This window comes from Lagopus muta, chromosome 3 (assembly GCF_023343835.1).
Source record: "Lagopus muta isolate bLagMut1 chromosome 3, bLagMut1 primary, whole genome shotgun sequence".
Classification (NCBI taxonomy): domain Eukaryota; kingdom Metazoa; phylum Chordata; class Aves; order Galliformes; family Phasianidae; genus Lagopus; species Lagopus muta.
Genome location: NC_064435.1, coordinates 85,130,113 through 85,147,311, shown reverse-complemented (window position 1 = coordinate 85,147,311; position 17,199 = coordinate 85,130,113). Strand labels below are relative to the sequence as shown.

The window sequence follows — 17,199 nt, the reverse complement described above, 5'->3', positions numbered from 1 at the left end:
TACTTTTCCTTATGTCTAACCTAAATCTACCCTCTCTAAGCTTGAAACCATTTCCCCTCGTTCTATCACCACAAACCCTGCTCGGAGTCTGCCCCCTTCTTTTCTGTAGCTCCCCTTTAGATATCAAGGCCATTCTCAGGTCACCTTGGAGCCTTCTTTTCTCCAAGCTGAACAGCTCCAGCTCTCTCAACCTGTCCTCATAGGAGAGGTGTTACAGCCCTTGGATCACTTTTGTTGCCCTCCTCTGGACACATTCCAACAGCTCCATGTCTCTCCTGTACTGAAGACTCCACATCAGGACACAGTACTACTCCAGGTGAGGCTTCACCAATGCAGAGTAGAGGAGCGGGATCACCTGCTCGACCTGCTGGCCACGATTCTTTTAATGCAACCCAGGGTATGGTTGGCTTTCTGAGCTGCGAGGGCACACAGCTGGCTCATGTCCAGCTTCTCATTCACCAGTACCTTCAGGTCCATTATGGCAGGACTATGCTCAATCCTTTCATCCTCCAGATTGCATTGGTAGTGGATGTTCCTTTGTTCACGTTCAAGACCTTGCACTTGGATTTGTTGGATCTCATCAGGTTCACCTGGGCCTACTGCTCAAGCCTGTTTGAGTCCCTCTGGATGTCGTTCCATCCCTCTGGTGTGCAGACTGCACCCCATGTCTTGGTATCATCCACAAACCTGCTGAATGTGCACTTGACCCCACTGTCAATGTGATTGATGAAGGTATTAATAGCAATATGCATAACAACAATAACTATTATGGCTACTGATATTGGAATTCCTCAGACAAAACAGATCACTTCTGTAAATACATGGTAACATAGTCTTAATACTATACTGGCACATTTGTTCTTATCATCCTACATGTGATCACATCTCTCCAGCCAGTCTGAAATTTGTGTGTACTGTGCAAGGGGAGCCACAGGCACATTCCTAACAGACATCCAAAGATTTTTAAAATTGAAAAAAGAAAGAAAAAAAAAAAAAAGTGAGAATGTGATTGCTTTTCAACCAAGTATAAAAACCAGGCAGAACCCAGTGCTGCTGTGTGGAAACTCAGTAATAATGCCCTGTGCAGGTGGAGCATGAAGGTGAAACCCACAGGCAGTGAATGAGGTTGCAGGGCATGATGCACGCATACACACCCACACAGCATCTGCTACTGCTATTGCAGTCAGTAGACCCGGTATCTGGAGGAGGTGAACAACATTCTTCGGAGGTGAGCTGACTCAGCTGCACAAAGGCTTCAGGAGGTTTGCACTGACATTTTTGCTAATTATTCGTTGAATTACAGCTATCTCCGATTAAATAAAAGTAGCAGCTTGGTTGACTTCAGCTGGTACAGGAGTAGACCTGTAAGAACTGCCACCTGCTCCTTCCAGTCAATGGGTAAACTTGCATTGACTTCAATCATCCTGTAACAAATAGACCTTTAAGCCCGTAAACAAAACTGGACTAAAAGCAGCAGGTGTTTTGCTCAGAAAGGTTCTTGTATGAACTTCCAATGTCTAAAAACAGCTCCAAGATAAATAAAAATGAATCAGCACTGGTGATCTTCTATTTAGGGAAATACATTCTTGTAAGAGACCTGAACGGCTCTGAGGATCTGACCTTTCATTCATTTCTCTCTTCCTCGATAATATACACGAAGATAATTCTTCTAATGCTCATACTTGTTAGCATCCAGCCAACAGTCAGATATCTGGCACGGTGACTGTGAATCTAAGTTTTGTTTGTATCCTTTACAAAACCAATATTTGTATTTCAGAAAATGAAGAAATTGAAATGGTAGTGATTAAAGTCCTAGAACTGACATCCAACAGGAGAGTGACAAGTTAAATTACCCGTGAAAGAAAGCTCTTCAGGTCTGTTTTTATTAACCTAATGACCAAGGACCACACAAAACATATAACCTTTGGGCTGAGGACATGTACCACAATAAAAACGAGGACAACCAATGAAGAAATCAATCTTGAACAAACTCCATGTATGGAGCATCAGGTTCTCCACCAAATTTGTTTGATAACATTGAAAACCAAAAAGATGTACAGAAAAACTGCTATGAAAGAACACTGAAGATTCCTAGGAAAACTACACTACACTACAGAATTATTTATTTTTTTATTATTATCACATTAATGCTGGTGATGAATTACTGATGTTGATAGATGACTCAGAAAGAAGGGACTATATGGGTTGCTCACCAGAACAGGTGATGGACATCAGCCTGATGTTCCAAGAACGTTAATGTAGGAATCATCTTCTCTTTTGTTTCTCCAGAAGATTTCACTCTCTCTGTTTCTCTAATGTATTTTGTTTTCCTTTTGTTAACTGCTATACAGAAGAACTTGCAGCAGTTCATTCCCTGCAATGCCCGAGGTCCCCCAGTATAGCCCATAATTTTGCTTATGACTAAGGCACGTACACAGGAGGTCACAGTAGCCAGACAAAACCCTTGCACAAGCTGACAATTTGGCTACTTATTACAGGCTGAATGAAGCTGGTGGCTGGAAGAGGCTGACATTTCTGAATTGATCAGCTCAGATACAAGCAACAATCTTTTATATCCTGTGGGACTAATATGCACCTTTAATACTGGTTTGACTTTGCAAGGCATACATTCTTCGAGTATGCAACTGTTTTGATTATTTCCTTTTAATGTTTTACAAGTACCTCAAGACTCGGCTTTGAAACAACACTTTGTAAGAGGTGCAGTACCTGAATCTATCTTATATACAGAAAATTAATTGGAGTTGCTTATAACAAATGTGTAAATCCCATGAAAGAACTTAAAAGTGTTTGTGGACCACAAATTCACTATGAAGATACTTCTGGAGTATTTCCTTTCCACCTAAAACATTTATATTTTAACCAGGTAAGATACATAGAATTTTGGATTAGACTGCATGTTATTTACTGTTGAATTTATATTGTATTCTAAGCAGTTCTGTTTTCCTTCAAAACTTACATACATTGCCAGACAAATTATCTGACATCTAAATATCAAATTGTCACCACGCTTCTCCCATGCTCCTTTTTTATACTCTGTAATAAGCCAGAGCCAGATCTTTGCCACATTAGTGGAAATCTGCATAGAACCAACAGTTTTGTTTCAGAGACACTGGTATAACTGAACCAGAATCCAACCTGATGTACTTACTTACACCAACACTTTATTTATTTTTAACTCTCATGGCCTAATTCATAAATCAGCTTTGCAATGTTGTGTTCCTTTTTTTTTCCTCTACGAAGTTACAAGAGTGGCACATTTGATGGGGGATTAAAGGAGATCCCCAAGATGAATTATTCAGCAGAGCAAACAATATTCTCTAAAGAAAATGATAGCTTCTAGAAGTATGGTACAGTAGATACAGAGCCCATGTAAATACAGGAAAGCAGGAAAATAAGCATTAAACAAATGAATTGCTTTGAAACAAAACGTTTTCTTCTAGTACTTGAATCATTGGTCTACATTTATTCAAGTGAAACATTAAGGTGAAAATTTAGGGTGAAAGCTCATCAGCCACTGGCAAAACACGCACTGATTTGAGGAGGAACAGGATTTCACCCCACCAGAGCAAAATATTTGTAATTCTTTCCAAACCGTTTTAGCCATCAAACAAATACTTTTTTTTCTTTTTTTTTAACTTTTGTTTTCTCCTCCTTCCTTTTTTTGGGAAAAAAATAACAAAAAATGAAAGGTAGAGTGGAAGACAATGTGGCTACAAGAAGATCATCTGGTGAAAAAGGCAGAATCATTTTCTGGCTTTATATTTGTTCTTCTGTTTTCATAGAAAGACTCAATACACAGATGATGGTAATTCAGAAAGCAAGGGAAAAAAGCAAGCCATTACGCAAAGTATCTCAGCTAAGGCCTATAAAAGGAAAACCACTTTTTCACTTACCAGAAGAAACCCCTCTACCTCAGCTGAATGAGAAAAGTATGCGTTGATAGGGATATATAATGGGGCTGGTCTCAGAAAGCTCTCAGAGTACAGAAGAAATGTTTTCATTTGCCATGGAGATGAAAAGTAGGGTAAATGATTCTGTGTGGCTCTGTGCTGCTGTACTTGATCAGCTCTTCACATCTAATCTAGGCAGCCATCACTTGTAAAATAGTAATTTAGGCCAACAAAACTACATACTAATGTAAACAATGTACTGTACCTAGGGATCCATACCAGCAGTCTCATTTTGCAGCAGGATGTAAAATTGAGATATCCTCAGTCTTGAAGTCTGTAGCTGAGAGAGAGATTGAAGGAGCAGAAGAAAATTCACACCACTGTCACCCTCGGCATTCCAGTGCTGTATGAAAAAGCACAAATCACCTCAGTACCTTTCCAGATTAAGTCAAAGATTTCAGATGCTGACATTCAAAACTTTTCCACTCATTTCTTTACTAGGGTTAGCAAGAGTGCTCACAGAAGACTAATGTCAAAAGCTAAATGGTTACTTACAGGACAAGCCCAATCACAGTGACTATGGTAAGGCAAAGGACTTCATTCTCTACCTGAATTAACTGCTCTAATGGAGATTGAGTGCCTATCTTGCTCTCCCTCACTTCATAGAATCACAGAATCATAGAGTGGTTTGGGTTGGAAGGGGCCTTTAAGATCATCTACTTCCAGCCCCCTGCTAGACCAGGTTGCTCACAGCCCCATCCAGCCTGGCCTTGAATGCTTCCGGGGGGAGCATCAACAGCCTTTGTGGGCAACCTGTTTCTGTGTCTCACTGCCCTCACAATAAAGAATTTCTTCCTAAAATCTAGTCTAAATCTACCGCTTCCAGTTTGAAAACAGAATCACAGAATAGTTTGGGTTGGAAAGGACTTCTCACTCTTCCAAGGCAGAGGAGCTTGGAGGAGGACAAAACCAGCTAGGAATGCTGTTTGCAGAAAGGGGTAGCAAAAGTCACCTAGCACCAAATTTACTACAGGTAATTTCAGATAAAGAACATAAATCTCTTACTCACAGCTCTGAAAAAGGGCATAGCCTAGTTAAAAGCTTGAAACAACACTAAATATGTGTCTGCTAGAATACTTTGGCTACCTACTCATGTGGCTATATTTCCTATGAAGTGTACTGTCTGTAACAACTAAATAAGCAAGTTATCAATTCATATGATTTTACCATAAATTCTGCACAGCTTGGTGTTTTCCTTAAACTACCTTTTCCTAGAATCTGGTAATTTAACACAATGAAGACAAAGAATAATTAAGCTTCTAGTCCAGGGTTGTACAGAAAACCTTGAATCCATGACTTGGTTATTCCCTCGAATCTCAGAAAAAGCAACATCAAGAACCTAAAATATACTCAAAAATTCATATTTTTCCCATGTCTGGATTTTTAAGTACTTCTACTGCTCTGTCTGGGCTTTCTCATACAAGAGCATCAATCTCAGGGAATCATTAGTAAGTCATCCCAGGACAAAGTTTAGAGCTGGCCTATGCTTTCTATCTTCAGGGTGAGAAAGAAAACATGATTGCAATCTGGATTTACTGGAACTCCTGAGGATGTTGGGACACTTTGAATGAGCCAAAGCAGTTGGGAAGAACTAGCACTGACCAATGAATGAGACTGTCATTCCTTTTGACTGTCCCATCCACAGCTTTCACGCCCAACAAAAGCATAGTTGAAGATGACAGAACACTACAGTCACACACTTGGAAATTTTGCTTTCCTTCTTCTGATTCTCTGTTCAAGCACCCTCACTAAAAGTATTCCTTGCAAATTTCTGCCTGTAATTTAAATCATGAAACTTCACTTGAAATCGGTATCAAAATCGGTATCAAAATCTGTATCAAAATAGGATTTTTAGCAGTGCAACAGCCTGTATCTCATGATAATAAATAGATAGGGCAATGTAAATAATTAGCAAAACTGAAGCTCAAGCTTATGGTATTCTCTGAGTAGCTTTCCCAATAGAACAGCACCACAGAAAGGAATTAAAACACCAAACTATCATTAGTGAAAGTAGTCACAAAAATTAGTATTTGTGAGATCAAGACATTTTCCCTCCGGATTCAGCAAAGCCCTTATGCATATACTGAATTACAAACAAGTGAGCAATTCCATCCCTAAGTGACAAGCTGCTTGAATACAACTGGAATGCCTAAGTGCTCTGCTGCATGAAGATGCCATTACTCACATACTTAATGACATATTAAGCACGTGCTTTTTATTTAACTTTTCATGTTTCCATGCCTAAAGAGAAGCATCCGACTTATTAATGCACAGTTATGAGAGTCCACACTCCCAGAATCAAAGAGAGAATTGCAGAGAAGAGACGACAAGCAGTGCGGTGACAACTTATCAGCCAAATATAATTTGATCTCCCTTCATCTTATTTTATAGGCAACCAGATTGGATGTTGACATATTCAGCCTTATTTCACACTAGTCTGAAAAAGGAGAGATAGTCCACTTGTTTGGCAGAATCTTCTCTTTTTTTTATCCGTGTGTCCTGGCACTGGATCTGTGTGAGATGCCCACAGAGCTTTCTTTACTGATTCATTTAGCTTACTGTGAATGTCTTTTCAAAATCTGAAGACTAAACAATAGATTTGGTAAGCAAAGGGCATCCTAACAAATGCATTCAGATGTAGACCTAATAAGTCACACTACCAAGACTTCCATAAGATATTCCATTTTGGTTCCACCTCAATATATACTTACTCAATTTAAATTCATTATTACGTATTGCCCCAGCAAAGACAAGTTCCATGAAATCACGGACATGAACAGCAATATTTGTGCTTTTCTCCAAACTCATCTATGAATCATTTAGATGCAACTTTTATCAACAGGGAAATTTTACAACTGCATACATCCAAAGCCTATTTTCAACAAATACTGAGAAGGTAGCCATAAACATTTTCAACAGTTTTCTTCTGTGGAAAAAAAAAAACAACATGCATGCAAATTGAATATGCACCAGAATATTTTCTTCTAAGTAGGTTGCAATTCTGTCATCCTATGGAGATTTTGGTGTCTCTAGAGCAGCTTCCGGCATGTACTTTGGGATCCCTGCACAACTTCAGAAATACATTCTTCTAAAAAAGGAAATGAAATAGACCAGCCCTGGCAGAGATTGTGTGCAGGAGCAAAGATAAAAACAAAACTGAAAAAAAAAAAATCAGAAAGTTATATTAAATGCCATATACTGTTCTCCATGGCATACTGTATTTTAATGGGATACCTTTCAGCAAGAGGGCTCTTACTGCACTTTTTGCACAGAGGAGCTCCGCATAACTTCAGCCATGAACTGGAATTGTAAGACTTATTTTTTCTTCCAGCATGAATGCATGGTATCTACATTTTAAAGACTTTCAGAAGACTTTTGAGAAGATTTTTAAACCTTTTGGTTCTGCAGTTGTTGATTCTTTCTGTACTAGAAAAAAGTATACAAATAAAAATCTCTAACTTCTAACTTTTAATGTTGCGATTTCTGGCATCAATTTATTTTCTGCCTATAAACCAACAAATGAATGCATTGTTAGACTGAGGAAAAAAAACCTCAGCTTCAAAATCTGATCTTCCAGGCTTTCCTCATTCAGTGTTTCACTTGATGTCAATGCCAAACAGTTTCAAAACACATTTTTATTGCAGTCCAAGCCTTTCCTTTTTTCCCTGGATGGGTTAGAACAATAGTATGTCATCTACTCAATATTTTGCAAAGTCCAAAATTTGCATCTCTCTCATTCTTCCCTTCCCTGTAGGGGGCTGTTCCTAGGCTTGAGTTAACTGTGAAATTCTTTATAGAACTGCCTTTTAAGATTGTCTTCATTTATGTAGAAACCAAAATGGGCAAGATTTTCTCCTCTAACAGCATGTTTTCAGGCAGGAGCTACATCTTACATCTCTACTTGCCTCTGGGTTTCCTCTTTATTATGAGGTCACTTTACAATTACAGAAGCTCTTGTTTCTCCCTTCTAGCTAAATTTATCACTTCTTGTGTCCTCCTTACCTTAGTCTTAGCCTTTGATGTCTGCCAACGTCCTCCTGGGGAGGTGAAAAGAGCAAAAGAGCTTGACTGTTTTGTGTAGCTCCTACACTTAAAGAATGCACTAGAAGAAGTCAAGAGGGAAGATGTGTTACAGGGAATTTACTTCAGATGCACAAGTTATCTGCCGGCCTGGAAGCCTGTAAACTGTTCCACATAAAGAAAATGCCCAACTGTTTTCCCCTCTTTTTCACATGCCTGTGATGTCCAAGAGTGATGTGGAGTGCTTGATTGTGCTCTTACACTAAGAGCTTGTAAAATGTTTCGTAAGTTAATGGCATCACATTTTCCTCAAATTAAATTGACATTGGAGAAATTGGAGGGCATCTGGCATCCCAAAATTTCCACTTATCCCACTGACACTGCAAAGGTACTGGAATGTTTTTTCTCTCTGTAGTACGGTATATGGATCTGGATCTTTCATTTAGTTATTCCACAGTTGGTTAAACTTTTTGTGCTTCATTTCCAGAAGGAGATCTTCTAAGCTTCCTTCTTGCTTCTCTCAAGCACTGTCTGTGTCCTGAGTATTTCTGCAACCAGGTGCTCAGTTTCATACTATGTTTTTCCTACTTGGAAGGTTTGCCAAGACTCTTATTTAAGAACAGCTGTTCTGTTGATTTCATCTGTGTGCTTTTTCTCTCTTTTAAATACACCAAGAAGTTGTTCCTTCATTGTCTACAGGAAGCTGCAGCTCTGACTTCTTGCAACTTCCGATGATAGCACTGTCCACAGCAGCCTTTTGATCCTAGGCTGATCCTTGCAGTCAGCTTGCTTTTGCTTATTGCTGTTCCCACATCTCATTACTGTACAGACACTAAGGTCTGCTGTAGCTATGGCGTCTTTTTTATGATACAGTTTTCCACAGCCCCCATTTAAGAACTGCCACCAGTTTTTGCACAGCCACAAGGCTGACCTGGAAAAATGTTTGCAATCATTTATTTTTTTTATGACTGACTAATGACTCCTATTTCATTTCAGAGCAAACTGTTTCATTAAAGGCTATGAACTCGTGCTCTTCCCCCAAGACTTCCGTGCAGAAAGTCAGCTCAGCAATACCTGGAGGAGAAGCAGATTTCAGGTGACTGATCACACACCTTTGGGACCACAGGGCTGAGCACCGCTCAACTGCAGAACCCATGTGGTCACAGGCGGTAGAGACTAACGTGAAGCCCGCAGAGCCCGACGCGCAAGGCCCAGGCACGTGGGCTTGCCTACAGGGAGAGGACGTGCTGTATGGCAGCCACCCCAGCGCAGACACAGCCGTCGCAGCGCTCAGGCTGCTGCAATTGACTCCGCTTCGCAGAAGGCAGCAGACTGCCCGCAGCACGCCTTTGGCTCTGCCTGCACACACTTCCCACACCGTCCCGCTTCCCTTTCCCAGCGCACGGCGCTCCCGCTCGCGCAAGCGGGGCGGCACACCTGTGGCCACGGCTGCCCCTGCCCTGCGTGCCCCTGCCCTGCGTGCCCCTGCCCTCGCAGCCCGGCCGCTGCCCGCTCCTCCGCGATGCCGCACGGCTGCCATTTCCTCTCCGGCACCGCGCTGCCGTCACCGCTAAGAGACACCTCAGCCTTTCCCTCTCCTTCCATTTTCACACTCCACCCACTTTTTGCTTTCTTTCTCCGTCTCTGTCACCGTCTCTCTCTCTTTCTGGACTTGTCTTTATTTGGCACTCCCGGAAGCCGACGGGCATTTCTCTCCCTGCCTGCTCGGGCAGCTGATGTGACTGACTGACACCGGCTCCCGCTGAGCAGGAGGAGGAGGAGGAGAAGGAGGAGGAGGGAGAGCGACGGCGAGGAGAGGCGAGGCGAGGGAGGGGGGGAGCGAGTGGCCGGCCACGGATTGTCATTGCAGAGAGAAGGAGAAAAAAAAAAAAAAAAAAAAAAAAAAAAAAGGGGGCTGCGCGGGTCATCAAAACAGGTAATTCAAGAGCAGACAGCGCCGGGAGGGGCGGGATGCGGGGAGCAGCCGGAGCGGCCCGACCTCCCCCCGGCCGGCTGCCTGGGGCGGGCCCGGGGCTGCGGATGCGCCGCCGAGCCGGAGCGGAGGGGCCCGGCAGGGGCTGGGCCGCAGCGGACATCTTGCAGGGGGGATGAGGGCACGGCCGGGGACGCGCGGCTCGGGGATGGGCGCCGAGAGCATCTGGGTCACGGCCCGGCTGCCGGCTCGGGTCCGCCCGTCAGCCGCCACCTGCGCGGCACAGCCTTGCGCTGCCCTCGTCGTGAGGAAGTAGCCGGAGGGCGAGAAAAAGTCCCGAAAAACGGCAAGAGGGTGACGGTGCCGCTCCGGGGTCGGACTCGGAGCCCTCGGGCAGCACGAGTCCGGGGGGTGGAGGTGGCTGTCCCGCAGCCCCCGGCCCGACCCCTGTCGGGTCTTGGAATTACCCCTGCTTGTTCACGCAGACCTGGCAGCGCACCCGGCCCCTCTCTCCATCAGCGCGAGGTGATCTCATTTTGTGCGAGGCAGCTGGAAGGCTCGCTGCTTAGCCGGGCTCCAAAATGTTGGTTGAGCCGGAGGTGTGCGTTGGAGGTGAGCGGAGATCCAGGTGCTGAGCAGCCCCCGGGTAAAGCTGTGAGCAAAGAGCTGGGTTAAACGGGATCTCGGCGAGAGAGAGCTAAAGAAAAACGTAACATCTGTATAAATGCGTGTATGTATGAGGGATTCCACAGATCCTGAAGGATGTTGTGGGGGAGCAGGAGGAAGACAGAAATCAAGAATTGTGAAGCTGAGATGCTGCGGTTTGCAGTAACTTGACAACTGAAAGGAGCCCTCCCCAGAGCCTCAGCACAAAGCACAAAGCTCGCCATGACCCCAGCTGGAAATGTAAATCTGTCCTTTGCTTCGAGGGCTGCTGTTGAGCTGTACCTTATCAACAGTGAGGCTTTTAATCAGTTAAAATGCTGACTTCTTAGCAAGGAGGGGCAATCTTAAAAACAAAGTCTATCTGGAGAAAAAAAAACCAAAAAAAACATCAAGCCCATACCTGTCTTTTTGTGTATTACCTAGGCATGGTTGTCATCGAATGATAGAAAATGTTTTCAGAAAATAAAATAAAATCCTGCATAGAATTAGGATTTTGCAATAGTAACATCATTTAAGGGAGTCAAGTTTGCAGGAGGCAGAGTGGGATCAATACTTCATTTTTTAATTACTTTTTTTCTAAATCTGCCAAATGTGGCATTGGCTCCATTGTTCTGTGAAACTGCGGTCAGAAAAATAGGACTATTTTAGAAATGTAACTTTAAACATGATTTAAAATAGGAAAAGTGTTAGATGGAATGAGTTGAGACTAATACCGTACTCCCAGAGCTGGCCTATTAAAGCATTACTAATAGTTGGACGTCCAAGTTTATGCAAACTGTCTCCTACCATTTCCTTTCAATTAGCTCTTATGCAAACAATTAAAAACTCTGTTCTGATTCTATGTGTTTTCAAAAGAGGAGTTTCATGACAGTGAGAGAATCTATATTGAGCAGGTCTGCCCAAGAACAAAAAGCAATACACCTACTGTAGCAAAGCCATTTATGCTGAGCAACGTGACATTTTAGGTCTTGGGCATAACAAAAATGTCAGTCTTCAGAATGTTCTGATGATTCCTTTGTTTCTTTCCCCTCAAGTGAATGATGCTCAGATGTGGAAGGTGGACAGGCAGAACTCCAAATGTCATGAATAAAATATGTTTTCTCAATTAAATAAAAATGAAGAGAATATGCATTATTTACTATTACTGTAGAGCAGTTGTATGACATGTTTTCATTATTCTTTGTCACTTATGGCACTCAGTGCAGAGGAAAAAAGGTGGTGATTCTTGATGTATCATGAGAAGACATGGCAAGATATGTATGATCTTGTCAAGGATGCTAAGATTCCATTTATTAACAAAACCCCTTCTCATTAGAATTTCTAGTCCCAGTGTATTAACTATTTTAGCCATTTAAAATATGAAACTAGAAACCTGAACTAGAAATAAAACCATAGAATTAAAATTCCCACAGAAAAAAAAAAAAAAAATCATGGGAATTGGAATTAGCAGGGATTAGAAAAAGAAGTATAATGCAGAAAGGAGAATTGGATGCAGAACAATTGTGTTCAGCTCACAGTCTTGACATTGACTTGCAACATTACCTGGAGCAAGTCACAGGGCCTTTCCATGTTGCAATCTGTAGCTTGTCAGAGACCATAACATTCTGAGAGGTTTGAACTCCAGAGTGAAAAATGGTGGACAACCATTAAAAAATATTCTTAAAAAATATTCTTTGTGATCCTTCATGTTTTTAAATGATGTGCGCAATGGTAGGAAACTCGATAGTTGCAGTTTTGCCTAGTCCATCATCTGACACGGGGAAGGAGAATATTCTTTGTCATATTCATTGGTCAAAAACAAAACCAAAAAAATGCCTCCAATAAATCAGGCATAAATTAGTTCAGTTATTCAGGCAGCTATTTTATTATGATAGAATCACAGAATCCTTAGAGTTGGAAGGGACCTCTGAAGGCCAGCTGGTCCAAGTCCCCTTCAGTGAACAGGGACATCCACTGCAGGATCAGCTTGCCCAGGGGCCAGATTGCTTGATTAAGCACTTGCAATATAGAGAAATAATTTGAATTGTCTTCTCTAAAATTGTAGGTGCATCTTTTGCAATAGGAGGAATGCTTGCCATCAGTATAATTTTTTCTGAGATATACAGTCAGCTCCAGCTGCTCTCATATTTTAAAAAAATTAGTGCTATTGACAGATGTGTTTTACTGACTCCCAAATAAATGCTTTGAACTCAAAAGGCTCAGCTATTTTTGGAGAATGTCACTCTTAGAACTATGCCAGAATATCAACACCTCTGCTAAGCAGTGAACACTGAGATGACAAAAGCACACGAGTGCAGCTGCACCTATGGCAGGGATTCTGCTGATTCAGCTTTGTACAGCAAGAGCATGAGGGTTTTTTTGTTGTTTTGCTTTCTAACTTCTGTAACTTTTGTCACCATGATAGCATGACTTAATGGCATATGTAACACCTTAGTCTGTATACTGAGTACTTTGGTCTTTGTTTCTCCTGTAGAGGTTTGGATATGCTGTGTCAAACCTCGGGGTGTTTTTGTTACCAAAAAAGGTCCCAGTGAGGCTACTTTCCTGAATATATTAAAGGAGAATGCTGTGTCTGACCCACGTGTTGCAGAGGAAAAAAAAAACCCTGAACTTAGAGATTAGAGAAATTGCTTTCAAAATCCAAAGCAGCAGTAGTGCTATTCTGGGAATCAAAGGCTTTATGTGGTGTATATTAAAAAAACAGGTAAATGGTCAAGTCCCTAATGGAATAATGTCTTATTTTTCCAAGAAGACATGCTCAGATCCTGTGCATTACAGCTATGTTTTCTATTATTTTAAATACTCTATTAGTTGCTTCCTGGAAGGAATGCAAGGAACGATTTACATTTCCATGTGTGTCATTGTTTAGACAAAAGTGATAGTTGAGTAATTCACCTAAAAGCTCTGGGTCCTCTGAAGTACTGGGAAGGCTACTCTTATAAACATCTAAGATGAATCCAATTGCATCTTTCTGGGCTGAAACAGAGGAGGAATAAGAAGCTGAACATCTCAGATCTTGTACATGAGCAAGGTTACATGGATTATCATTATAACTCAGGATCTCTAAGGATTTAGTAGATTACAGCAGGAAATAGAAAGGTCTTTTTCAGTAGAGGTGCCCATTTCATCCTGAATCAGAAATGAAGGTACAGTACACTTCTAGGATTTCTAGTAGCACTGCAGAATCAGTGGTCTGGATTTTACGATGGGAGGTAGGCCAAGGTGTAGAGTTTTTGTGATCAATGAAGATCAAACAATGAAGCCACAGTCGTTGTGGAGTGAAGGGAGTAGAAGGATGGCAAAGTGTGCTTCAGCCTTCCTGGCTTCTCCATGCTGAGAGAAGGGTCAGTGGTTGTAGGCTGAGCAGGGACAGGAGAGCCTGAGAGCATCAGACAGAGTGCTGAGATGGTAACTGTGGCAGGACATTCTGGAGAGAGAGCTAGAGAAGCTGACTTGACTGAAATTAACCCCAATTACTCTGACATCTGACGGATGTCCACCAATACTTCTACTTGTAGTACTCTTTGTTACTCACAGTTGCTGTTGTTTCACTTAATGTGATTGATTGCATCGGAGTGACTTCCTTTGCACAACCAGAGGAATGCTTCTTCTGACTTCTGAATTCAAATGAGATACGTTCAAGCAATGGATGCATTCCAGAGTTGACTTGGCATGCCTGCTCTTGCAGGTTGAAATGAGAAATAGCTGCATGAGTGGAAGGGATTTCCATCAGTGTGAATGGTGGAGAAAGCCTCTGATAATCAGGAAATTCAAGCTTTTGTTCAGTATGGATACGCAAGCAAAGTAAGATGTGGTGGTGTTCTGGAAGGCCAACCTCCCAGCAAACAGCACTGTTACTAACCCTGGTACTGAGGAACTCAAGAGTCTCATCTTTTCTGAGAAAAATAATTGCATAGTTTGTGTTTTTAGAGTTTGAAACTCTATTTGTTTGGTGTTAACTTTCTCCATTTGCTTTTCTGTCACATGCCAGAAGTAGCAAAACACAATGTAGGGTTTTGTGCTTTGTGGAGTTTACTACCCTTTTGAGCAGTACAAATTCAATTTGGTTGGAATCATAGCATAAATAATCTTCCTGTTCAGTTATTATGAACTGAACTAAAGCCCTTTAATAAAATCAATGCCTGCATGTAGTGTTTTCTCAGAGCAGCAAGGCAGTCTGCTTACATACAGTAATTGGACTTGTGACAGGTAATTAAATGGCTTGTAAGGCCTTTAGGATGCTTGATTACATGAAAATCACTATGCTGATACATAGCAAATGAAGTGGATAAGAACACTATGTATCAGTTGATTGAAGAGACACTAAAGCTCTTACACTTCATTGGATGGAAAGAAGAAAATGAAAACAAGACAAAGGACTATAAGCAGCAGTAACATTAAAAAAAGGAGCATAGAAAGGAGAATGTACTTGGAAACTGGGTTGCCTTGGTTATTTTAAGTCAATCATGCTTACACAAGCTGTCAAGTCTTGACTGCTTCAGTAGATCATTAAATAATGAACTTGTTCTTTGTGATCACAAAATTGGTAAGACAGCCAGAATTATTCAGCAAGGGGTGGGAGCTCTTCACAAAACTTACATATAATTAGAAATGAACTGATAATCCAGGAAGCACTAAGCTCATACAGGAATACATGACATATTTTATAACTTGAACACGGGAAGTACCATACAAACGTGCAGAAGTACTTCTTTGTGGTAACAACAGTCAGCAGTCTTTGGGATACCTATCAAAACAGAGATGGCTTCACAAAGCCAGTCTGTAATATTTTTAAGATAGTGGAATACAGAGATGCCTCAATTCCTTTCCTGCCTGCTTATTTTTATCAGCAGGGAGTCAGCACTGGGAGTGAAGGAAGCAGGGCAAGAGCTGGTGTACAAGCAGCAAGGTATGTTTTGTGGTACCAGTGCTGTAAAGCCAGACAAAGGAAAAATGTAGGTTAAACGGAAGAGGTACAACATGAACTTGTCTTTTCTTCTTCTGCACCTTGCCAGTTCTACACCTTTTCTGCTGATAAAAAATAACCCTTTAAAAACAATCAGTATGCCAAATACAGATGTCTACAGGCAAGATTATTTTGGTAGCACACTTTTGTGCGCAGCAACACAGGTCTCATTTCTAGTATACAAACACACACATAGAGCTAAACAAAAAGCAGAAGTCACCCATTTTTGTCTGCTATAAAATTTGGCCATATTCACACACACACAAAAAAGAAAGTTGTTACAATTCTAAGTACATTTAAATATACAAGAGTACATCTTTTACTTGGATAAAATAAAATTTTCCTATACTTAGAAGAGCATGGCTTCCAAAGGAACTCATAGGAGACACAGAGACAAAACAAGACTAAAAGGTCATCAAAAGCTCTAATTTGATCCCTGGATCATTCTCACATAGGCCTTTTCCAAGAGGTCCTCTGCTTTAATCCGACTTGACATCACTTTGACAAGCCTCTGTTTACATTCCTCCCATACAGCTAATTGGAAACAAAGCACAAACCATACAAGGTAATGTTTCTGTCTACCAACACATTTTCTTCTAACCAATACATGCTTGCTCTGTGATCTCCACCCAAAAGCTTTTATGGTAATAAACCAGATAGCTTCAGCAGCACCTCACTCACCATTCATCTGGTAACAGCCTGCTTCTCAGTTCTACTTGGGAATGAGCAGCCCCCGAGACCCCCAAACCAAGAGGTTTTCATCGTTTGGACTAAAATGGGGTGGAGCAAGAATTTGGATCTGATGCCAAAGACAGCAAAAAGGCTGCATGCTCTACACAGTCTGGAGCTGGTACATACAGCTGAATGGCAGTGCAGGAAAGCTAGCCAGTTATGGCTCAAGCTGACTGTGTATAAAGTGTCGTAGGATGCTTTTGTAATTTGAAGGCACATTCAGAAACATGTATGCATTTCCCCTCCTTTGATATACACTATACAGAAGAACTTTCTGAGGAGACCACGCTTTCAATCTATAAGGCATTTGTGACTAGCTGTAAGACAGTACTAGTTGGCAGTGTGAGGAATTGCATACTTTGTTTATCACATATCTCAGTAGCAGTTTTTTAAAGACTATGAGAGGAGACACATGTAAAGGCTGCAATACTTTCAAGAATAAAACTGTGTTTTTCCAAGCAGCGTAGCAATGTTAGATGCAATGAAAATAACAGATTCTTGCCTGTCATAGGTAACTGCCCTTTTTTTTGGCATAGAGAAGGAAAGCAAAATCTAACCTGTAGCATCTCAGATGATGAAAATGAATCAGACCCAGTCAGTGTCACAGATGTGGGAGGAGTGGTACGAAAGAAAAAAAAAAAACAAGCACAAAACAAATAAATGAAAAAAAAAAAACCTTTTTTTTCTTCTAAATTAAAAGAGCACTAGGAATTAAAGCAAGCCATGGAATCTCCTGATGATATTTGTCAGAATATCATACATGACAGGGTGGCACCATTCCTACGTTCAACCTGCCATTTTTATGTGCCTGACAAATCAACACTTTTGTTTATTTTTACCCCTTATGCTGCTACACTGTTCCTCCCTGTGGGCTTGTTACAGCTTGTATCTTCTTGAGACAGAACAATATG

At 41.4% G+C, this 17,199-nt stretch overlaps 1 protein-coding gene and 1 long non-coding RNA gene across 7 annotated transcripts in view; one reads left to right on the top strand and one right to left on the bottom strand.

Moving 5' to 3' along the window:
• Positions 1-1,913: 1,913 nt before the first annotated feature.
• Positions 1,914-9,704, bottom strand: LOC125691314 (uncharacterized). Its single transcript, XR_007376077.1, has 3 exons — positions 9,614-9,704; positions 7,974-8,922; positions 1,914-4,314 (listed from the first exon to the last, which is right to left on the bottom strand). It is a non-coding gene; the product is annotated as an uncharacterized LOC125691314 (long non-coding RNA).
• A 151-nt stretch (positions 9,705-9,855) lies between these two features.
• The window catches only part of CAP2 (cyclase associated actin cytoskeleton regulatory protein 2), a 64,982-nt gene continuing 57,638 nt past the window's right edge, over positions 9,856-17,199 (top strand). The window contains exon 1 of one of the 6 annotated variants that reach the window (XM_048940533.1): positions 9,856-9,927. Coding sequence is in view for 2 of the 6 variants with exons in the window: in XM_048940532.1 (XP_048796489.1) it covers positions 15,403-15,499 (97 nt within the window). In the remaining 4 variants the exon portion in view is untranslated. Of the gene's footprint in view, positions 9,928-10,212; positions 10,537-10,581; positions 15,500-17,199 lie in introns of those variants that run through there. The other 5 variants (XM_048940534.1, XM_048940537.1, XM_048940536.1 and 2 more) reach the window with 5 other exon arrangements.